The sequence below is a fragment of the Cherax quadricarinatus genome, chromosome 73 (assembly GCF_038502225.1).
Source record: "Cherax quadricarinatus isolate ZL_2023a chromosome 73, ASM3850222v1, whole genome shotgun sequence".
NCBI classification, from domain to species: domain Eukaryota; kingdom Metazoa; phylum Arthropoda; class Malacostraca; order Decapoda; family Parastacidae; genus Cherax; species Cherax quadricarinatus.
In genome coordinates, this window is record NC_091364.1 from 2534430 (window position 1) to 2556617 (window position 22188).

General features: G+C 41.4%; 1 protein-coding gene and 1 pseudogene across 3 annotated transcripts in view; both read left to right on the forward strand.

Moving 5' to 3' along the window:
- The window catches only part of ninaC (STKc_myosinIII_N_like and MYSc_Myo21 domain-containing protein ninaC), a 51359-nt gene extending 29522 nt beyond the window's left edge, over positions 1 to 21837 (forward strand). For all 3 annotated transcript variants that reach the window (XM_070100529.1, XM_070100531.1, XM_070100530.1), the window contains exons 17-32: positions 361 to 502; positions 1289 to 1442; positions 7608 to 7745; positions 8417 to 8574; positions 10760 to 11037; positions 11754 to 11903; positions 12596 to 12702; positions 13394 to 13471; positions 13848 to 13978; positions 15003 to 15205; positions 15551 to 15693; positions 16355 to 16577; positions 17228 to 17366; positions 18109 to 18186; positions 18859 to 18957; positions 19513 to 21837. In XM_070100529.1, coding sequence (XP_069956630.1) covers positions 361 to 502; positions 1289 to 1442; positions 7608 to 7745; positions 8417 to 8574; positions 10760 to 11037; positions 11754 to 11903; positions 12596 to 12702; positions 13394 to 13471; positions 13848 to 13978; positions 15003 to 15205; positions 15551 to 15693; positions 16355 to 16577; positions 17228 to 17366; positions 18109 to 18186; positions 18859 to 18957; positions 19513 to 19617 — 2326 coding nt within the window. In that variant the 3' untranslated portion in view covers positions 19618 to 21837. The remainder of the gene's footprint in view (positions 1 to 360; positions 503 to 1288; positions 1443 to 7607; positions 7746 to 8416; positions 8575 to 10759; positions 11038 to 11753; positions 11904 to 12595; positions 12703 to 13393; positions 13472 to 13847; positions 13979 to 15002; positions 15206 to 15550; positions 15694 to 16354; positions 16578 to 17227; positions 17367 to 18108; positions 18187 to 18858; positions 18958 to 19512) is intronic.
- Positions 19953 to 20080, forward strand: LOC128701203 (U4 spliceosomal RNA; annotated as a pseudogene).
- Positions 21838 to 22188: the final 351 nt, after the last annotated feature.

Here is a 22188-nt window from a genome sequence, read left to right on the forward strand (position 1 = left end):
GACTGAAAGATATAGGGGAGAAAGCCAGAAGTTTGATTACATAAAAATGGTAGGAGAGGCCCAGGTCTCCAATTTCTTTGTTAGTTTTGAATTTGTATTTCGAACTGCAATATTGTAACTTTCAATAACCATACACGATTTTCTGGTGCATAATAACAATAATGAATAAAATGTCTTCTTATATAACACTTAAATATAGGGGCAATGATGAAGATTTGTGTGGAACACTTCGGTATTTTTGTGAAGACACCCAAGTGTTATACATGTGTCTTACATGTATCATTCATTACTTGTCAGTGTTTTGTACCATCATTAGTAAGAGACACTGTAAATATGGTAACTTGTGCTCTGTACTACCAGCGGTGATCCCTACGCTATAGGAATACTGGACATGTTCGGATTTGAGGCGAACGACCACAACACCTTAGAGAACCTTCTTGTGAATGTGGCTAATGAACAAGTCCAATACTACTACAACCAATACGTGTTCAACTGGGAGATGGTGAGTATGTGCATTTTCCAGAGAGAGTTTAACTTCTCGATGTATTTACATCAAGAGTATATACACTGAGTTTACATTAATCTCTAATAGTTAAAGTATTTTTATTAGTGATTCAGTGAAATGAAGCCCAAAAATTAACCCAGAGGATCAGTAACTCAGGATAACCTTAATAAAGTCAGGATATCATTGAGAACTATCTGTCCTGCTTCCACTGGGGTCCTATAATCCTCTCCCCCAGGTACCTATTGACTGCTAGGTGAACAGGGTAAGCAGATGTAAGGAAACATGTCTAACATTTCCACCCGTACCGGGAGTCGAACCTTCTGTCCCTCAGTGTAAGAGTCGAAGCGGCTACCAACTGAACCACCAGAGAAAGTTGCTATGGTGGTTCAGTAATGCAATATGCATAACTTTGTATCATATCGTATTTCAAAATACCATCTTGGTAGCCTTCCAATACCTCTTCTTAAGTTAGAAGAAAGTTATTCTCAAATATCAGCAGAAGAGGTCAGAAATTGTTAGGTAATTGGCCATAATTTTCTGAAAGAATTTATTAAAATCCCCCCCTTTTCCAAAAAAAAGTGTGCAGTATTTATGATAAATTGACAGGTTAGATTTTTTTTAATCTGAACAATTCGAAATGTGTGTGTTTGTGTGTGTGTGCACGTGTATTTTTTTTTTTTGTATGTTTGTGTTTTTCTTGTTTTGTGTTTTTTTTTTGCTGTGTGTTTTTGTGTTTGTATTTGTTACTTAAATGAGGTGACAGTATGATGTGTGTGTCCCCAGCAAGATTACAAGGAGGAGGGCATCTCCGTCAAGAACTTCACCTTCCCAGACAACCGTCACATTCTTGAGCTCTTCCTGGCCAAGAACTGTGGCATCTTCGCCATCCTGGAAGACGAGAGTCGCCAGAGCTGTGGCAGCGACGCTTCCTTGTCTTGTAAGTTGAAGTGGGAGTTAAAGGTCGAGGTGGAAGTTGTAACTTAGACTGTGTAAGATTGTACAACTCGTAGTATTGTAAAAGTGGCGTGTGCGTGTGTGTGTGTGTGTGTGTGTGTGTGTGTGTGTGTGTGTGTGTGTGTGTGTACTCACCTATTTGTGGTTGCAGGGGTCGAGTCACAGCTCCTGGCCCCGCCTCTTCGCTGATTGCTACTAGGTCCTCTCTCTCCCTGCCCCATGAGCTCTATCATACCTCGCCTTAAAACTATGTATGGTTCCTGCCTCCACCACATCACTTTCTAGGCTATTCCATGGCCTGACTACTCTATGACTGAAGAAATACTTCCTAACATCCCTTTGATTCATCTGAGTCTTCAACTTCCAATTGTGACCTCTTGTGTCTGTGTCCCATCTCTGGAACATCCCGTCTTTGTCCACCTCGTCTATTCCGCGCAGTATTTTATATGTCGTTATCATGTCTCCCCTGACCCTCCTGGCCTCCAGTGTCGTCAGGTCGATTTCCCTCAACCTTTCTTCATAGGACAATCCCCGTAGCTCTGGGACTAGTCTTGTTGCAAACCTTTGCACTTTCTCTAATTTCTTGACGTGCTTGACTAGGTGTGGATTCCAAACTGGTGCTGCATACTCCAGTATGGGCCTGACGTAGATGGTGTACAGAGTCTTAAACGAATCCTTACTGAGGTATCGGAACGCTATCCGTAGGTTTGCCAGGCGCCCGTATGCTGCAGCAGTTATCTGATTGATGTGCGCCTCAGGAGATATGCTCGGTGTTATACTCACCCCCAGATCTTTTTCCTTGAGTGAGGTTTGCAGTCTTTGGCCATCTAAACTATATTGTGTCTGCGGTCTTCTTTGCCCTTCCCCAATCTTCATGACTTTGCATTTGGCAGGGTTAAATTCAAGGAGCCAGTTGCTGGACCAGGCTTGTAGCCTGTCCAGATCTCTTTGTAGTCCTGCCTGATCCTCGTCCGATTCGATTCTTCTCATTAACTTCACATCGTCTGCAAACAAGGACACTTCTGAGTCTATCCCTTCCGTTATGTCGTTCACGTATACCAAGAACAGCACAGGTCCTAGGACTGACCCTTGTGGAACCCCGCTTGTCACAGGCGCCCACTCTGACACCTCGTCGCGTACCATGACTCGTTGTTGCCTCCCTGTCAGATATTCTCTGATCCATTGCAGTGCCTTTCCTGTTATGTGTGCCTGGTCCTCTAGCTTTTGCAGTAACCTCTTGTGAGGAACTGTGTCGAAAGCCTTCTTGCAGTCCAAAAATACGCAGTCGATCCACCCCTCTCTCTCTTGTCTTACTTCTGTCACCTTGTCATAAAACTCTAGTAGGTTTGTGACACAGGATTTTCCTTCCCTGAAACCGTGCTGGTTGTCAATTATACACTTGTTTCTTTCCAGGTGCCCCACCACTCTCCTCCTGATGATTTTCTCCATGACCTTGCATACTATACACGTTAGTGATACAGGTCTGTAGTTTAGTGCCTCATGTCTGTCTCCCTTTTTAAAAATTGGGACTACATTTGCCATTTTCCATACCTCAGGGAGTTGCCCAGTTTCAAATGATGTGTTGAAGATCTTTGTTAATGGCTCACACAATATCTCTGCTCCCTCTTTAAGGACCCATGGAGAGATGTTGTCTGGTCCCACCGCCTTTGAGGTGTCAAGTTCGCATAGCAGCTTCTTCACCTCCTCCTTGGTTATATGTACCTCATCCAGCACTTGCTGGTGTGCCCCCCTGTTCTGATTTCTTGGAGTCCTACTGGTTTCCACTGTAAATACCTCTTTAAATCTTGTGTTGAGCTCCTGACATACCTCTCGGTCGTTTCTTGTGAATTCCCCATCACCCTTCCTCAGTCTGATTACCTGGTCCTTGACTGTTGTTTTCGTCCTGATGTGGCTGTACAACAGCTTCGGGTCAGTCTTTACTTTTGATGCTATGTCATTTTCATATTGTCTCTGAGCCTCCCTTCTTATCTGTGGATATTCGTTTCTGGCTCTTCGGCTGATTTCTTTATTTTCCTGAGTTCTCTGTCTTCTGTACCTTTTCCATTCTCTAGTACACCTAGTTTTTGCCTCCCTACACCTTTGGGTGAACCAAGGACTCGTTCTGTTCTTCCCATTATTTCTGTTTCCCTTGGGAACAAACCTCTCCTCTGCCTCCTTGCATTTTGTTGCTACATAGTCCATCATTTCTTGTACTGGTTTTCCTGTCAGTTCCTTCTCCCACTGAATGTCTTGAAGGAAGTTCCTCATGCCTGAGTAGTTCCCCCTTTTGTAGTTTGGTTTTTCCCAGCCTATTCCTGCTACTCTCTCCACTTGGAGCTCAACTATGTAGTCGAAGCACAGAACCACATGATCACTAGCTCCCAGGGGCCTTTCATACATGATACCCTCGATGTCCGAACTACTCATGGTGAATACAAGGTCCAACCTTGCTGGTTCATCCTCTCCTCTCTCTCTGGTAGTGTCTCTAACATGTTGATGCATGTGTGTGTGTGTGTGTGTGTGTGTGTGTGTGTGTGTGTGTGCATTCCTGGAATGTAACTAGAGGATGTTACGGGGGTTAATGCACCCGCGAACACCCTCCAGGCATACTCCAGGTATACACACACACATACACACACTCGTGTGTGTGTGTGTGTACTCACCTAGTTGTACTCACCTAGTTGAGATTGCAGGGGTCGAGTTCAAGCTCCTGGCCCCGCCTCTTCACTGGTCGCTACTACGTCACTCTCCCTGAACCGTGTGCTTTATCATACCTCTGCTTAAAGCTATGTATGGATCCTGCCTCCATTACATCACTTCCCAAACTATTCCACTTCCTGACTACTCTGTGGCTGAAGAAATACTTCCTAACATCCCTGTGATTCATCTGTGTCTTTAGCTTCCAACTGTGTCCCCTTGTTGCTGTGTCCCATCTCTGGAACATTCTGTCTTTGTCCACCTTGTCAATTCCTCTCAGTATTTTGTATGTCGTTATTATGTCCCCCCTATCTCTCCTGTCCTCCAGTGTCGTCAGGTTGATTTCCCTTAGCCTCTCCTCTTAGCTCTGGGACTAGTCTTGTTGCAAACCTTTCACTTTCTCTAGTTTTTTTACGTGCTTGGCTAGGCGTGGGTTCCAAACTGGTGCCGCATACTCCATTATGGGCCTAACGTACACGGTGTACAGGGTCCTGAACGATTCCTTATTAAGATGTCGGAATGCTGTTCTGAGGTTAGCTAGGCGCCCATATGCTGCAGCAGTTATTTGGTTGATGTGTACTTCAGGAGATGTGCCTGGTGTTATACTCACCCCAAGATCTTTTTCCTTGAGTGAGGTTTGTAGTCTCTGGCCCCCTAGACTGTACTCTGTCTGCGGTTTTCTTTGCCCTTCCCCAATCCTCATGACTTTGCACTTGGTGGGGTTGAACTCCAGGAGCCAATTGCTGGACCAGGTCTGCAGCCTGTCCAGATCCCTTTGTACTTCTGCCTGGTCTTCGATCGAATGAATTCTACTCATCAACTTCACGTCATCTGCAAACAGGGACACCTCGGAGTCTATTCCTTCCGTCATGTCGTTCACAAATACCAGAAACAGCACTGGTCCTAGGACTGACCCCTGTGGGACCCTGCTGGTCACAGGTGCCCACTCTGACACCTCGCCACGTACCATGACTCGCTGCTGTCTTCCTGGCAAGTATTCCCTGATCCATTGTAGTGCCTTCCCTGTCATCCCTGCTTGGTCCTCCATGTCATAGAACTCCAGTAGGTTTGTGTCACAGGATTTCCCGTCCCTGAAACCATGCTGGCTGCTGTTGATGAGATCATTCCTTTCTAGGTGTTCCACCACTCTTCTCCTGATAATCTTCTACATGACTTTGCATACTATACATGTCAGTGACACTGGTCTGTAGTTTAATGCTTCATGTCTGTCTCCTTTTTTAAAGATTGGGACTACATTTGCTGTCTTCCATGCCTCAGGCAATCTCCCTGTTTCGATAGATGTATTGAATATTGTTGTTAGGGGTACACATAGCGCCTCTGCTCTCTCTCTCAGGACCCATGGAGAAATGTTATCTGGCCCCATTGCCTTTGAGTTATCTAGCTCACTCAGAAGCCTCTTCACTTATTCTTCGGTTGTATGTACTGTGTCCAGCACTTGGTGGTGTGCCCCACCTCTCCTTTCTGGAGCCCCTTCTGTCTCCTCTGTGAACACTTCTTTAAATCTCTTGTTGAGTTCCTCACATACTTCACGGTCATTTCTTGTTGTCTCTCCTCCTTCCTTCCTTCCTTAGCCTGATTACCTGGTCCCTGACTGCTGTTTTCCTCCGGATGTGGCTGTATAAGAGCTTTGAGTCGGATTTGGCTTTCGCTGCTATGTCGTTTTCATATTGTCGTTGGGCCTTTCTTCTTATCTGTGCATATTCATTTCTGTGTGTGTGTGTGTGTGTGTGTGTGTGTGTGTGTACTCGCCTATATGTGAAAATTAGACACATGTGCGTGCATACCTGGTATTGTATACATTCATTTACACCTATATGTGGTTGCCGGGGGTCGAGTCATAGCTCCTGTGTGCGTGTGTGTTTGTGCGTGCGTGCTGTATATTGACATGCATGGAAAAATACCTTCCTTCACCTCCCTATTCATATCTGAATTTATGAAACAAAGATGACCTGGTGTCATTTGCCATCACAAATAGTCTGGTGGAGCAGCAATGCTCTAGTTTTTTGCTGTTATAATTATGACCATAATTTTTAAAGGGAAGGACCGGTAAGCCAGCAGAACACCTCGGTCAGATGACCAAAAGCTCCAATGGCAGGTCATCTGACTAAGACCTGTGCCAGGAAACACTTGTCCTGTGTCCTGACGAACCTTACCTTACCTAAGGTCCAGGGACTGGGCCCCTAAACTTGGAAAATTAAGCTTCGATAATAATGAACTGTTTACAAACTAATGATTCACGAAATCGTAATGACACGATTGCAAACAATCCATACAACGGGTGGGGTTAGAACCTGCGATCACAAACAATACATGGACACAGAGGGTATATAAAGGCTCTGAGTGAGGTGCAATACTAGTGAGGTACCATTTCGATGTTCACTAGTATTGGTAGTAGTAGTAGTAGTAGTAGTAGTAGTAGTAGTAGTAGTAGTAGTAACAAAAATAATACAATACTACTACTACTACTACTACCAATACTAGTGAACATCGAAATGGTACCTCACTAGTATTGCACCTCACTCAGAGCCTTTATATACCCTCTGTGTCCATGTATTGTTTGTAATGGCTTGATAAAGCTCCTGAAGAGCGAAACGTTGCCACAATAAATGTCACATTAGTTGCACTTGTGTCCTTTTACTTTACATATTGTCGGTAATTCTACCAACTTTATTACAACCTGCGATCAGTCGCAAAACTCCAGACTCCGCTAACGCGTCGGTCTGGAGTTTTGTGACTCTGATCGCTGGTTCTAACCCTATCCGTGGTATGGTTTACAAACTAATAATCTTGTAACACTGGTAAGTTTTCTACAGACATGAATTCAGTTACAAAAAATATTACAATATAGCTCACATGCAGTAATGAAGCAATTATAACTGCTAGTGTTTAGCAAGGTATGACTGGATTCAGACAAGTTTAAGTCGTTACGAAGTTTTTTTGCAGCAGGCAACGCCAGGGTATGAAGATGTGGATAAATTTCCTTTGACATAAGAACATAAGAACATAAGAATGTAGGAACACTGCAGAAGGCCTACTGGCCCATACGAGGCAGGTCCTTATCAAATCCTTCATATTTCTTAATATAGGTTCTGTTGATGCATTTTAATGTGATGCAGATCTTGGATGATGATTGGAATTTGCATCCCTGGTTTTATATAAATTACAAATGGTTTCAAATTAATCTATTGTCACTAAATGTTTCTTTAAGATTCGTACAAATCAAACAGTTTACTACAACAACCTCAAATTCAAAAAAATAGAGGTCTGGGTCCATCCTGGAAGTCATTCAGTACTAACAATGCCACAAGGCAGACAAAGAGGCCATCCAATTCACATTTCCGAAAATACAGGTTAAATGTGAGAACCAGAAGTCTCAAGAATCATTATTTTTCAAAGAATGGATAGTTAAAACACCATTTGTGTTTTACAGACAAACTGAAGCAGCGGGTGAACCAGAAGCAGCTACAGCAGGTCTCAGAGTACAAGTTCGCCATCTCTCATTATGTAGGGAGAGTCAAATATGATATTCACGGCTTTGTTAAGAAGAACCGCGACCACATCTCCGCTGGTAAGATTTTTTCCAACTTAACAAAAGCTCCTAAGTGTTGTGATATATAAATCTCACAACACATTTACTATAAAAAAAATTTTATTGTAAGTCACGTTAAATAAAAACTTAAACTACTTATTATAACTAGGCCTATAGGGTGTTTTATACAGGAAATTTGATATGGATTAGCATTTGTATTGTAAGAAATGTCTAGATGTTACCTGCTAGTGGTAGGCTGCATTTACAAATATTTAGGCTTTTTAAGAAATGTTAGAATTTGTTTCCTGTGTATTTAGAGAAATCATAGGCTTATTTATTAAATAATTTTAGGCTCATCTTTGCCTCTGTGATATAGAATTAGTGCACACAGTTCTCCTCTACATTATTATTATTATTATTATTATGTTTACATTCGCGGGGGATATGGGAGGCAATCAGGTTCGATTCAAGGAAGAGAAGGTCAGGTTCAGTTCCTTGGAGCCTCTCACTAGCATCAAAGAACCTCCCTCGAGGGAGGTTCTTAAACCTGTAGTGACTGCTTACAATAGGTAAAAAATATTCATTATAACAAGTTCTCCTAGAGTGTAATAATAATAATAATAATAATAATAATAATAATAATAATAATAATAATAATAATAATAATAATAATAATAATGTTTATTATTATTAATTCTTTAAACTTTCAGAATTGATTCAGACGATGCGGATGTCTGGCAATGACTACATCCGGAGTATGTTCTGCAACAAGCTGACCAAGACAGGTAATGTGACAGTGGAGAGAGAGGAACACACTAAGGTCAGGGACAAAGCTGGAACACCAGTCACTTCAAAGAAAGACCACAGAGTGAGTATAAAAATTTACTATTATTATTAAACTCGTGTGAGCTAATCAGTGTGAGTAGTAATGGAGGCTCGAACCTCCGTATTTAATCACAAAGAAAGTAAGTTTTGCAGCCTCCAGTATTCAATAAATTTACGTCTCTTTAAATTAAGTATCATTATTTTTTTACATCGAGTCTTGTGGTTCTGACTGAATAAGATGCATATTTACCAGTCTTTTGTCTTTTCCTATGAGTCTAGCCAGATAAGATGCATATTTACCAGTCTTGTGCTTTTGGCCGGATACGATGCATATTTACCAGTCTTGTGCTTTTGGCCGGATACGATGCATATTTACCAGTCTTGTGCTTTTGGCCGGATACGATGCATATTTACCAGTCTTGTGCTTTTGGCCGGATACGATGCATGTTTACCAGTCTTGTGCTTCTGGCCGGATACGATGCATATTTACCAGTCTTGTGCTTTTGGCCGGATACGATGCATGTTTACCAGTCTTGTGCTTCTGGCCGGATACGATGCATGTTTACCAGTCTTGTGCTTCTGGCCGGATACGATGCATGTTTACCAGTCTTGTGCTTCTGGCCGGATACGATGCATGTTTACCAGTCTTGTGCTTCTGGCCGGATACGATGCATGTTTACCAGTCTTGTGCTTCTGGCCGGATACGATGCATGTTTACCAGTCTTGTGCTTCTGGCCGGATACGATGCATGTTTACCAGTCTTGTGCTTCTGGCCGGATACGATGCATGTTTACCAGTCTTGTGCTTCTGGCCGGATACGATGCATGTTTACCAGTCTTGTGCTTCTGGCCGGATACGATGCATGTTTACCAGTCTTGTGCTTCTGGCCGGATACGATGCATGTTTACCAGTCTTGTGCTTCTGGCCGGATACGATGCATATTTACCAGTCTTTTGTCTTTTCCTATGAGTCTAGCCAGATAAGATGCATGTTTACCAGTCTTGTGCTTCTGGCCGGATACGATGCATGTTTACCAGTCTTGTGCTTCTGGCCGGATACGATGCATGTTTACCAGTCTTGTGCTTCTGGCCGGATACGATGCATGTTTACCAGTCTTGTGCTTCTGGCCGGATACGATGCATGTTTACCAGTCTTGTGCTTCTGGCCGGATACGATGCATGTTTACCAGTCTTGTGCTTCTGGCCGGATACGATGCATGTTTACCAGTCTTGTGCTTCTGGCCGGATACGATGCATGTTTACCAGTCTTGTGCTTCTGGCCGGATACGATGCATGTTTACCAGTCTTGTGCTTCTGGCCGGATACGATGCATGTTTACCAGTCTTGTGCTTCTGGCCGGATACGATGCATGTTTACCAGTCTTGTGCTTCTGGCCGGATACGATGCATGTTTACCAGTCTTGTGCTTCTGGCCGGATACGATGCATGTTTACCAGTCTTGTGCTTCTGGCCGGATACGATGCATGTTTACCAGTCTTGTGCTTCTGGCCGGATACGATGCATGTTTACCAGTCTTGTGCTTCTGGCCGGATACGATGCATGTTTACCAGTCTTGTGCTTCTGGCCGGATACGATGCATGTTTACCAGTCTTGTGCTTCTGGCCGGATACGATGCATGTTTACCAGTCTTGTGCTTCTGGCCGGATACGATGCATGTTTACCAGTCTTGTGCTTCTGGCCGGATACGATGCATGTTTACTTGTTTTCCATTCTTGTGGTTCTGGTAAGATAAGATTCACACTGTGACTGTCACTACCAGTGAGTGAATCAGTTAAGATTAACAGGTATCTATGACAGGTATCTGGTGCAGGCAGTTCAACTACCATAACTGAGTGGTCACACTCACGGCTCTCAAAGATGTTCGGGGCTTAAGTACTCATATTTGAGCACATTACACAACTTTACAATTTGGTTACATTGTAAGATGTGCAGAACAACCACTGTGAAAAATAGTGAAAATCGTGAAAGTGCTTGGATTTTTTCAGTGGTTGTTCTACATTTTGTGATATCTGTTTACCCTGATCTTATTGCGTAGTAAGATGTGTGTGTGTGTGTGTGTATATTACCTTGGATAACCCAAAAGTCAGAGACTTGTTTACACTGGAGGTTCAGTCTCCAGAAGGCTGAAGGTGGATGGTAAGAAGGATGGAAGGAGTGGTGGGAGGGAGGGGTGGATGGAGAAATGTTAAATTTGAGTTTTTTCCTACAGCGTTTTAACACTAAATCGAAGGGACGGATGTCACAGAGTCAACACATGCACACACTAGCCATGAACTTTCGGTACTCTCTCATAGAGCTGCTCTACAAGCTCACTAACTCTCAGCCTCACTTCCTGAGATGCATCCGCTCCAACATGGACAACTCCGGCTCTATCTTCGACCGTGACATGATAAAACACCAAATCAAATACCATGCTATATGTGACACTATCAGGATTCGACAGCAAGGATTCTCTTACAGGATTCCTTACCAGGAATTCCTTCGAAGGTTCGTGGATATGCTTCTTGATCCTTTAAGTTTAATAAAGTGTTCCAAGGGGTGGTGAAGGGGGGTTGAATTCAAATAATTGGGGATGAAACCCATTTCCTATAGATCACATCTGATAGTCTACCATTCCCTAGACACTGCATAAAGATATCTGTACTGATGTCCCTTAAAATTTGTAGTATTATATTAGTATCTAGGGAATGGGAGGTGGTTAGGGTTTATCCGGGGAAAGGGGAGGATACCTCCATTTTCCTGAATGAGGCGCCCTTCACCATCAGGGTTCTTCTTGAAGGGTGTCCACCGAGGTGTGTTCCAATACAATCCCTTCAGATTCGTTAACTTCTGACCTCTATATTGCATTGTTTTAACTCGTTAAACTAGTATTTCATGATTGAATCTAATGGGTTTGAGTGAAAGTAATAAATAACTTGGCGTTTTAGTAGAGGACGACCAAAGAGATTTGCCACTATAGCGTATAAAAACAATTCATTTCGAATATTGTTATATCTGACTGTCCTTTGTTGACAAAAATAGGCGGTGCTTGTGTAGTGTGCTGCTGCCTTGTAGGAAAATGCACAAGTTACAAAGCAGGCTTTAATTGGGACAACATTTCGCCCCGTGTAAAGCTCTACATTGAACGAAATGCTGTCACAATAATAGCTCTGCAATTTGTGTGTGTCTTCGTGAAGTACTGATGGTTTTATCATGATGGGCAGATACCAGTTCCTAGCGTTTGAGTTCCACGAACCTGTAGATGTGACGAAGGACAACGCTCGATTACTTCTCCTGCGACTCAGGATGGAGGGCTGGGCCATCGGCAAGGACAAGGTCTTCCTCAAGTATTACAATGAGGAATTTCTTTCCAGGTACTCCATTTCCTTTCCTCAGAGGAATTTAGTATGTTTCGTTGTATTTTTTATATTTATATGTAGTATGAAAAGGAACCTGGCAAAAAGCAGTTGTAAGCTTAAGACCGAGAGGTGAGGAGGCAGCCAAGGTCAGTCAACCACTGATGGAAGGAGATGGCGACCACTGATGGAGGGAGATGACGACCACTGATGGAGGGAGATGACGACCACTGATGGAGGGAGATGACGACCACTGATGGAGATGAGTAAGACAATTATGCAGTAGTTAGGTATATTTCTGGAATGTTTCGCCTACTTGGCAGTCTTCGTCAGTCGAATGCAGAGGTGACTAAATATGGAGACAGCAAATACAGTGGACAGGTGAAGTCCCATGTTTTTTTAGTTTATACCGTTTGACTAGTTGCTAGTTTCCTCCGAGATTCAATGAAAAAGTTTACCAGTTTCCTGTGAGGATCACAGGATCCTGGCGTGAATCAATCCTGCATCCACAGTCAGTACCGAGTGAGCAATGATCTACTAATTAAACATGCTAATCATAAAGCCAACCAGTCACTCAGAGAACAAGCCAGTCAAGAAAGCCAGTCAGCCAGCTAGAAAGCTAGCTAGTTCCCAACCCAGAGCCCCACACCTAGTTTTTTAGAACAACAACAATAACTCTCACATTCTAAGATATTTTTAATCTTTCCCAGACTGTATGAGTCGAGTGTGAAGAAAATTATCAAGATTCAAGCTGTGATGCGATCTTACATGCTCAGGAAGAATAAGAATAAGTCAGAGATCACCAAGCCTCAAGACAGTAAGTATCTCCTCTCTTTCTTGGGTTATTTTAAGTTTTTAACCCACACGAGGTTCAGAAAGAATGTAAGTCACCCATACAATGCCAAACAAGGATACTTTTATCTCTAAAATAGGGATTAAAGTGGGGTTGGTGTATATACACATACAAACTTCTAAGTGTGTATAGCCTTGTGTATACCTTTGATATTGTCTATAAGGTCTCTTTACACTTCAAAGAATTAAAAGCTATCCATTATGAATTTGAGAATTGTGCAAGAATTATTTGACCGATTATTATTATTTACTATTAGTATCTTTATTATTATTTGTTAGTATCATTATTATTATTTCCAATATTGACTTATCATGGTTAGAAAGCCATGTTGCCGCAGACTTTAATACGGGCGTGGTTGCCATTTTGAAAAACTGCCATTATAGGTACAGAGCGGGTCTAATCTTCTTACAAGATGATCTGTGAAATGCATATATAAAAAGTTCGGTGTTTTTATTGTAAAAGGAGAGATCATTTTGAGAATATCCATTTTGAGAATATTGTGGCTAGCTGGTCCAGTGGCTAACGCGACGGTCTGGAGTTTTGAGACTCTCTGACCGCGGGTTCAATCCCGCCCGTGGTATGGTTTGTTTGCAATCGAGAATATCCATATTGTCAGACTAAGCATCTGTTGTTGACATCTTCTTGGAATCCCCAGACTCCAAAGGCGTCAAGGTTCACGAGAAGAACCTGGAGATCATCAACAGAATAAAGGAGCGCCAGAGATTTGGTGAAGGTTAGTGTGTAGGGTTGGAAAAGTTGATGTCCTGGGGGTGGTAAGGGTGGTAGTGTGTTGGTGATGGTAGTGTGGTGGTGGTGATGGTAGTGTGATGGTGATGTTCTTGATGGTGATAATAATGGTGGTGGTGGTGTCTGTCATTATTATTGATAGAAGTGTTGTGTACCTCACCACACCTGTAGTGTGTACCTCACCACACCTGTAGTGTGTACCTCACCAACCCTGTAGTGTGTACCTCACCATCCCTGTAGTGTGTACCCAGCAACACCCAGTACAGAAGTACTGTGAAAGCTACAATTAGTACATGGTTACCATTCACCAGTACAGTGTGGTGGAGGCCACGACAGTGATGCTCTCATCTCCTGCTCACCAGATACGATAGAGGCGGAGGCTGCTCGCTACGTCCAGTTCTACTTCAGGAAGTGGAAGATGAGGACTCTCTTCCAGCAGCTGCAGGTCTACCGTGCCGACAAACAGCAGAAACTTGTCTACTTCTCCCAGCAGGTGAGAGGGATGGCCATTACCACAAAGTCACTGCTAAGTTGTCTACTAAAGAAAACATACACATTGTGGAACAAGTTTTTATGTGGCCAAAGTACCACTTTATGTTAAACTTTATTAAGTTATACAGAAGCTGGAAAAAAAATGTACACACAAGAGCACTCTCTCTCTCTCTAGACATTACAGTTCTTTTGGGATAGTTTGTAAAGAAGCGTCAGAGGCTAGTGAAGGAATTTGGGGAGTACATGAAAGAAGGAAATTAAGTCAACATAGGAAAGAGGCAGATGTTGATAATAAAGAGCATAGGTAATGAAAGTCTGGATACCGGGGTGGAGGAAGTAAACATATTCAGATATATGGGAGTGGACATATCAAATGGGCCTATGAAAGGCAAGGTGAATCACAGAATAGTCGTAGGGATAACGTACATTGAGGCACCTTAGTAGCAGGAGCAGCAGCAGCAGCAGCAGCAGCAGCAGAAGTAGTAGTAGTAGTACTAGTACTAGTACTACTACTAGTACTACTACTAGTACTATTACAAGTACTACTACTACTACTACTACTACTACTACTACTACTACTACTACTACTACTACTACTACTACTACTACTACTCAACTGTGTTGAAATATCGTTGGTAACTACCTGATACGATCTGTACATGTGTTTTGAGTAAGCTAAACGTGCTCTAGATTTGTTCATTGTTGTTCTGTGCATTAATTGCAACTACTAGGCTGGAACAATTAAAGGAAACTTATGCATACGTTTCTGTCAGTACCAGACGATTGTCAAGTCACAACAATAGCCATCATAGGTTCTTTCCCTTAATTGTGGGTCTTAGATGAAATTATGGTCCTGTCCCATTTTTTCAAGAATTCGAAATCTTCCCATGCCATAAAATGTGAATGGTCATGTCAGTGAGTCCTGTAATTGCCTATGGAAGTTACCTATGGAAGCTGCCTATAGAAGTTACCTATGGAAGCTGTTTACTGTTCTTGTGTCCTAAGAAGTCCTCTTTTGTCTGCAGGTACATCTGTATGGGCAGGAGACTCAGGCGAGACAGCAGAGAATCAACCACTTGTTGGACCTAGATAGTGTATGCACTGAGGCTCCAGGAGCCCACAAGATTCTCCTGACAAGGGTGAAGGTGGCTCAGCCCAAGCTGGCTCTCGACCACACGCTCAATGCTTACTTTGATACCACCTTCCTATGCGACCCCAGCAGGGCTAGGTTAGTATACGTCCATTCTGTGACCCCAGAAGCAGTAGGCTAGTATATGCAGGTTCTGCGACCCCAGGAGAACTAGGTTAGTATACAAATGCTCTGACCCCATTAGAGCATATACCCCAGCTCTTAAGCTTCGTCACTGCTAAGCACTATACACAGAATCCATTTCCTTCCTTTGTTCACATTTTACTAATAATTTTATTCATTGAGTTACTCAAGATTTCATCCATTTACTCAAGGAAAAAATGTACTGAATACCTATAAAAATCTTTATTAACCCCCAGAAATTTTAATTTTACATGCCGTTTTCAATGAACACTCAAAAACAGATTTCATTTTATGTCTCAGGAAAGGGAGACAACAGGATGATGACTGGGAAGCTCCCTTCAAGACCCGTGACTCCTCCCTCAGTGTCACTGATGCTGATGAAGAAGGGAAGTGCTCAGTCACTGCCACGGACGTCAGCTCCAAAGCTGCTATCTTTGAGCAAGGTCAGACACCCTGATCTTATTTAGAAGTGATAGGAAGTGCCCAGACTGATCAGTTATTTCAGGTTGGACTCTTAAGTGGAGTGTAATAGTGCCAAGTAGGATAATGTACCTACTTACCTCCAGGCAAGTAGGTAGGTATATGGGTAAAGATGGGTAGGATAGGTAATGCCAGAAATGATAGATCACTTGACAGACATAGTCAATAAAAATATACCAAGTCGTATAGTGTAAATGTGCTGACGACATCGTACACACATACATGCACGCACAAGCACAGCTTAGGCAGATGATAAACCTTGAAGAATTTACAACATATAAAAAACACAGCATTTGCCAGCCAACAGTAGTGTATCAGAAAGATTAAAACCCAAGTGTTAACAGGTACTTGGTACTCGCATGAAGTACATAATAATGTACACTAGTACATCATAAATCTCAGGTTCAGCTTCATTAATGAGAATAAATTATAATTATTATTTATTCCAAGGTTTCCTAAGTCAGTTTCTTAATGCTTCATGTAAACTAAATAATTATCTTCATATATGTATATTTAACTGCAAATAAGCAAATTATTCTGCCTTTTTTCAATAAGTTTGGACACGGGGTGTTGCACGTGTCCAATTCATCAACGTGTCAGTCTTTTATAACAATTTCATCCCAGGTCTCAAGACCAGTGAGAGCAAGAAGACCCCCACCACCCCCACCACAACCTCGTCGTACAACAGGTTTGCAGGCAGCAACAGCTACAGACCGCCACCCAACTTCAGCAACTTCACCAAACCAATCCAGGTTAACCAATACAGCAGCAGTTACATCAAGACGCCAGCATCCAGGCCCTCTGTTGTTGTCAACACATGGAATGAGCGTCAGCATAATGGTTACACGTAAGTTACCTGTAATTGGTGATGACTGTGAGAGGTACACCTCTTTATTATTGGTTACAGTCTTCATTTATGGTTACAAGTGGGCCAGCTGTGTATGGATGCAGTTAAGAGGTGCATGAAGTTTCCCTGTCTCCTAATATCGTTTATTTTTCCCGTAAAATCTACATTGTCTATAATTACCATTGCATTTGCTTTGTCTGCTTTCGTAAGGTGCAGACAAAGCAAATACGGCAGTAATTGTGGACAAGGTAGATTATAGATGGAAAATATGTTTTTAGAAGACAGGGGAACTGACGTGCCTCTTAAGCAGTCTGTACACTATATATTAATGGTACAGATTACATTGGGCCGTTTATAAGAATGAGTGGAAGTGTGATGGTGGGTAAAGGGATTAGAAAAATATAGGAGAAATGATGGTGTAAGAATAATTAGCGACATGAATCTTAATAATTGGTACCAACAAGTGGTTTAAAAGTACACGTGAGCAAACACTAGGACATATATGAGAAAATGGTCAAGGTTTCAAAACTGAAATGTTTTCTGATAAAAATGAGTTAGTGTTTGCGTACGTGTCTCAAGTCAGTAAGCCGAGTGTTGGAGTTATGGAGTAATTTTGTTGGTGTGTTGGAGTAATGTTGATGTGTCTACAGAAACACTGTGGATCAGGACGACCAAGGCTTGCACGACTTCAGAAAGATGCTTCGCAAAACCAACCGCTCTGTCATCCTGGAGCTGGAGGCTCGGGTAGCGGCAGCTGGAGGCGCTACTGATGGCATTATTAACTTTAAGGTCAGTCTTGAGTGGAATTTATCCAAAAATCGTAGGTTAGTTATGAGCTGTTTAGTCAGTGTTTTGATAGCTTATTTTGTATTCCCCTCTTGATATCTTATATTTTATTAACTTATGGGTTAAGCGCTTCCTCGTGAATATAATCATTAAAATATTCTTATATTTGGTAGAAATTTCAATGCATTTTTCCATTAAGATGCAATTCAGAGAGATTTAAAAGAAAGTTATTATTTTTGTGATGTTTTCTGAAATTAAACTGATGTTATGTGCCACTTGACCTGACCTGACCCGACCCCGGGTGTAGTGGAGTGGATGTATTTGAAGCTTATGTGACAGTATGTCACAGCTAACTGACAATACAATGGTTCAGGATGGAACAGAACCTCATCTTGGGTTTCTTATCCAAATTTTAATGTGAACATAAACAGAAACACTATTGGCATTAATATTGAGTACAGCAACAAATCTGGCCACTAATGTTCTACTCAACTACTCTCCTTACTTCTACCATTTCTTCCACTACTACTACTTCCACTACCAGCCTTACCACTATAATTACTACTTTTTCTTCCTCTCTTGGTCCTGTCCTTGTCCCTCTCGCTTATAAATATACTGGCTCCCTCACTCTTTTCTGTCAGTGTGACTTTGTAAATGGTCCAAGTCGGACCAAAACATAGTCGTAAGCTCCTCTCTCCTATGTGCAGGTTATTTGTGTATATATTATATTCTTGGTAACTTACAGGAAAAGAAGCAGGAAGTTACTGGAGGAGATGACGACCAAGCCAGCCCGGACGACGAGGCTAGTCAAGAGTACCCTGAGGTGGGTTAAGTTAGTAACCATGATGTATATTGCAAAAAATAAAGTATATACACCGAAAAGTGTATATATGATGAGAGTTCACAACCCTATTATGAAGGGACTAATGTATTGTTGTTTGGTGTTCGTTAGAACACGAGAAAAAAAGAGCACTGCAGCAGGCCTACTGGCCCATGCTAGGTAGGTCTAAGTCACATCCACTTAAGGAGCACTGCATCAGACCTATTAGCAGAAGGTAGTCAGGTCCAACTCACACCCACACATGTATTTAACCTATTTTTAAAACTACACAATGTCTTAGCTTCCATGACGGTACTCGGGAGTTTATTTCACTCATCCACAACTCTATTACCAAACCAGTTCTTTCCTATATTCTTTCTAAATCTAGTTCAAGTGGTATACAGTCTTCATCATCCTCATATACTCTATAAACTTTAAATGTAATAAACCAAATATGTGACTGTAATCTTATGAAGCCTCGAGTTTCTCACGCTGTGCGAGTGATCTTATTTAAAGCTTTGAGAATGTCAGAATGCTGTGAGATAGTAATCTTGTGGAAGCTTCCAGTGTGGGATTCTATAGAAGTCTTGAGAACTTCAGAATTCTTAGTGAATATAATCTTTTGTAAGCTTCCAGCATAGTAATGAAGATTTCTGCATAATAATGTGTTTACAGATATCACCTCTGGAGGAGATGTTGGAGCGCATCAAGGAAGTGGTACCAGAAGCCAAGGAGGATGTTACTCAGGATACACAAGCCACTAAGGATACACAGGTAGGAAGACGTCACTCAGGTGTATACTAGGAGACACTACCAGGTGTACTGCCTTACAAGGCTCACAAAATTCACCACTCACTTCTCTCTAGAGGTGTACCAGCATTGTACTTCCTTTGTACCATCATGAAAATACTTGTGTCTAGGGAAGAACAAAGGAGATAGCTGCCTCATCCCCAGACCTCTAAAGGAAAACTCATTTCCCTATGGATATAAGTTAGACATTATTATCTACATTGTTTATTTGCAGTGTTGCAGCCATAGGGTGAGGAGGGAAGGGGAAAAAGTCCTCCACATGTAAATAGCATAATTTTTTTCAATGGCGGATTTTAAACATATTGACCAGTGGCCAAAAAGCCACAATAACGTAAGAAATGTTTACATATATACTGAAAACATGTTTTTTAAACTGTATCATTGATTTTTTTTCAACTTGTGCAATTTAAACCCCCGAGATTGAAATTCTGGCTTAAACTTTCCGGATTTAAATATTGACTGTGCCATTGTTTATTTCTTTTTGAAAAAAATGTTTAAACACGACCTTTATAATTACAGGAAACAGCAGGCAAGGAGGAGAAACCAGAGACCTTTTATCCCAATGGTGACGACAGGTCCTCGACCCCAACCTTCACTGAAGAGACCGAGGAGGCTATGCTGTAGAGGAGACAGAAAGACCATAATGCATGGTGACCTCGTGTCTTGTTCTTATTAAACCAACACCCAACGACAAGTTACTCTATGATCCAGCCCAGGAGACTATATGGTAACACGAATAACTGAAGCAGAAGACTATTTTGTAATAAGAGTGACGGGTGACCAAAGTCTACTAGGAGACCACCTCCTATCAAGATCATAGACCAAATACCACATTCCACTAAGGACAGAACTGGAGCATTTCTTAAGAAGAGCCGAAATACCAAGTACCACTTACTAATGAGTTTAGAACAAGGAAGCCAGGCTATCTAGACAAAATAAACAAGTAATAGAGACAAAGGAGCTTTGTGGAGTGGCATTATCACAACCAGTGAGGTTTATCAGAGGTGCAATTATTGATATTTGAAAAAAAATAACGCTAGGATAACAAGTTTATTCCTCAGTGAATATACACCAAGATGTATACATTTTTAGTGAATATACACCAGGTGTATTTTTTTAAAATTAAATACTCCAAGAAAGGTTATTCAGTAAATATACTGTAGGTGTGTTTCTCGTGTATATACACGATGTGTATATTTGAATACATGCTGAAAGGTGTGTATTTCTGTGTATGTATTGCTTAGCATATATACACTAAACAGGTTTCTCAGTGCATATATATTGAGACTTGAACTGAATTCCTGTTTCAGGGTTTAAAATATTCTTAACTGATGTGTATTAAGTGTAGACTTAATGATCCTCGTGTAGTAGATAGGCTTTAAACCTAACAAATGTTATAAAGATAACTTTAGCAGATTATAAAATAGGAAATATGGTGGAAATAGGGTATTCTCCACACCTAACCTCTCCATTACAACCTATTTTTTAGATGAAGTTTAAGTAGGAAGGGAAGAGGATGGGTAAAACTAGCAATTTGGGTAACAAGTCAGAATCGTTTAAATTTTTTTATTGAAGTTAAGGGCATGAGGATTGTATCCTAGATATTTCATAAAAATTGTCTAAAAAAAATTCTCCTTAAGGCAATACTTACTACACTTTGACGCAAACTTACGACTACTGAAAGTGTTTGTGGTGAGTACGGGATCTAGTGGAGCTCAGCTGGTTGTACTGGGAATGCAAAAGTTATAAAGTGTTATTATATTTTTTAGGACAGACTTTCTTCAGAATTTTTTGGGGAGGATAATATAGTTTTAATTTTGTACACTTGCCTAAAGTACTTCTAGTATACCTGGAGATACCTGAAGAGGGTTTCAGGGGGCAACGCCCCTGCTGCCCAGTCTGTGACCAGTATGCCTAATTTTTGTTTAAATGTGTCGGAACAAGCAAAATAAACAACCTAATTTCTTTGTGTAGTATACAAAGTAGTGTTCTGGGGGTCAATACCCCCGTGACCCGGTCTGTTTTTTCATGACAATAATAGGATATGATAAAATCAGGGAATGGGAGGCATTAGAACCAATGGCCAGCGAGTCCTAAAACTCAAGCCAGTGCGTTAACCACTGGACCAGGTGGCTCTAGTAAGGTTCACCCAACTAGGTATATTTCTATACACCATGGGGAAGTTAGCATGGGCCACCACTGTGACCACAAATGTATCTTTTTTTTTTTTGCAAATGATTCCCACACTAGCATGGCTGGGGCGTACACTAGCTCAAACGTTATTACGATTTCGAGTCGGGATTCTATCCTCATGCCATACTGATCTTTTCAATACAAAGAAATCAAACTATTCGGACTTACTAAGTTGCTGGATTCACCCGACATCATACTTGTCAGTCATCACGCCGTTTGATCCATGTCTCGAATCAGAGAGATGGATCCATGTCTCGAATCAGAGAGATGGATCCATGTCTCGAATCAGAGAGATGGATCCATGTCTCGAATCAGAGACATGGAGTTAAAATTTGGCTCCAGGTTGGCTCCACACAGTTGCTGTCTACCAGGCTGTCAGCATCTCTCACCCTTCAGTCATGTCTAGTGTCTTATAGCCACATATTTCAGACTTCATGTTGACATGCTCCTATTCCAGCCTCATCTCTCTAGTTATTATCATTGTAATATAAATGTTACAGCATTTTAACAATGTATAAAATATTAGATTGAAAATACAAATATAGTTATAACCATTGTATTAACACTAACGTGCATTATACTCTCAGCATCATTATATCTGTTATAGGTTAGAATTATTTGCTTTAGTATATAATATATATTAATGTTAAAGGTGTTTTATTAAACCGAAATAAACCATCTTTTTAACAAAGATTTTATATGGAGAATTATTATTATTATCAAGAAAGCGATAAACCCAGCAGGGTCAGAGCTGTTGAGATAGAAAACAATAGAAAAAAATTACCTTGGGATAAGGTTTCGTTCTGTAAAGCCGATTACTATTAATATAATCAAAACTAAGTGCCAAACCCACAAGAGTGTAAAGCTGAGATCATTTATTCCTGGGACGACTCGAGCCTGGAACGTTGGTACAACATAATGACAACAACGAGAAATTTAGTAAATGAAAATGCTGGCCCACAGATGGCTCTAACTTCATTCTGTTCCCTATTTGCGTGTCTC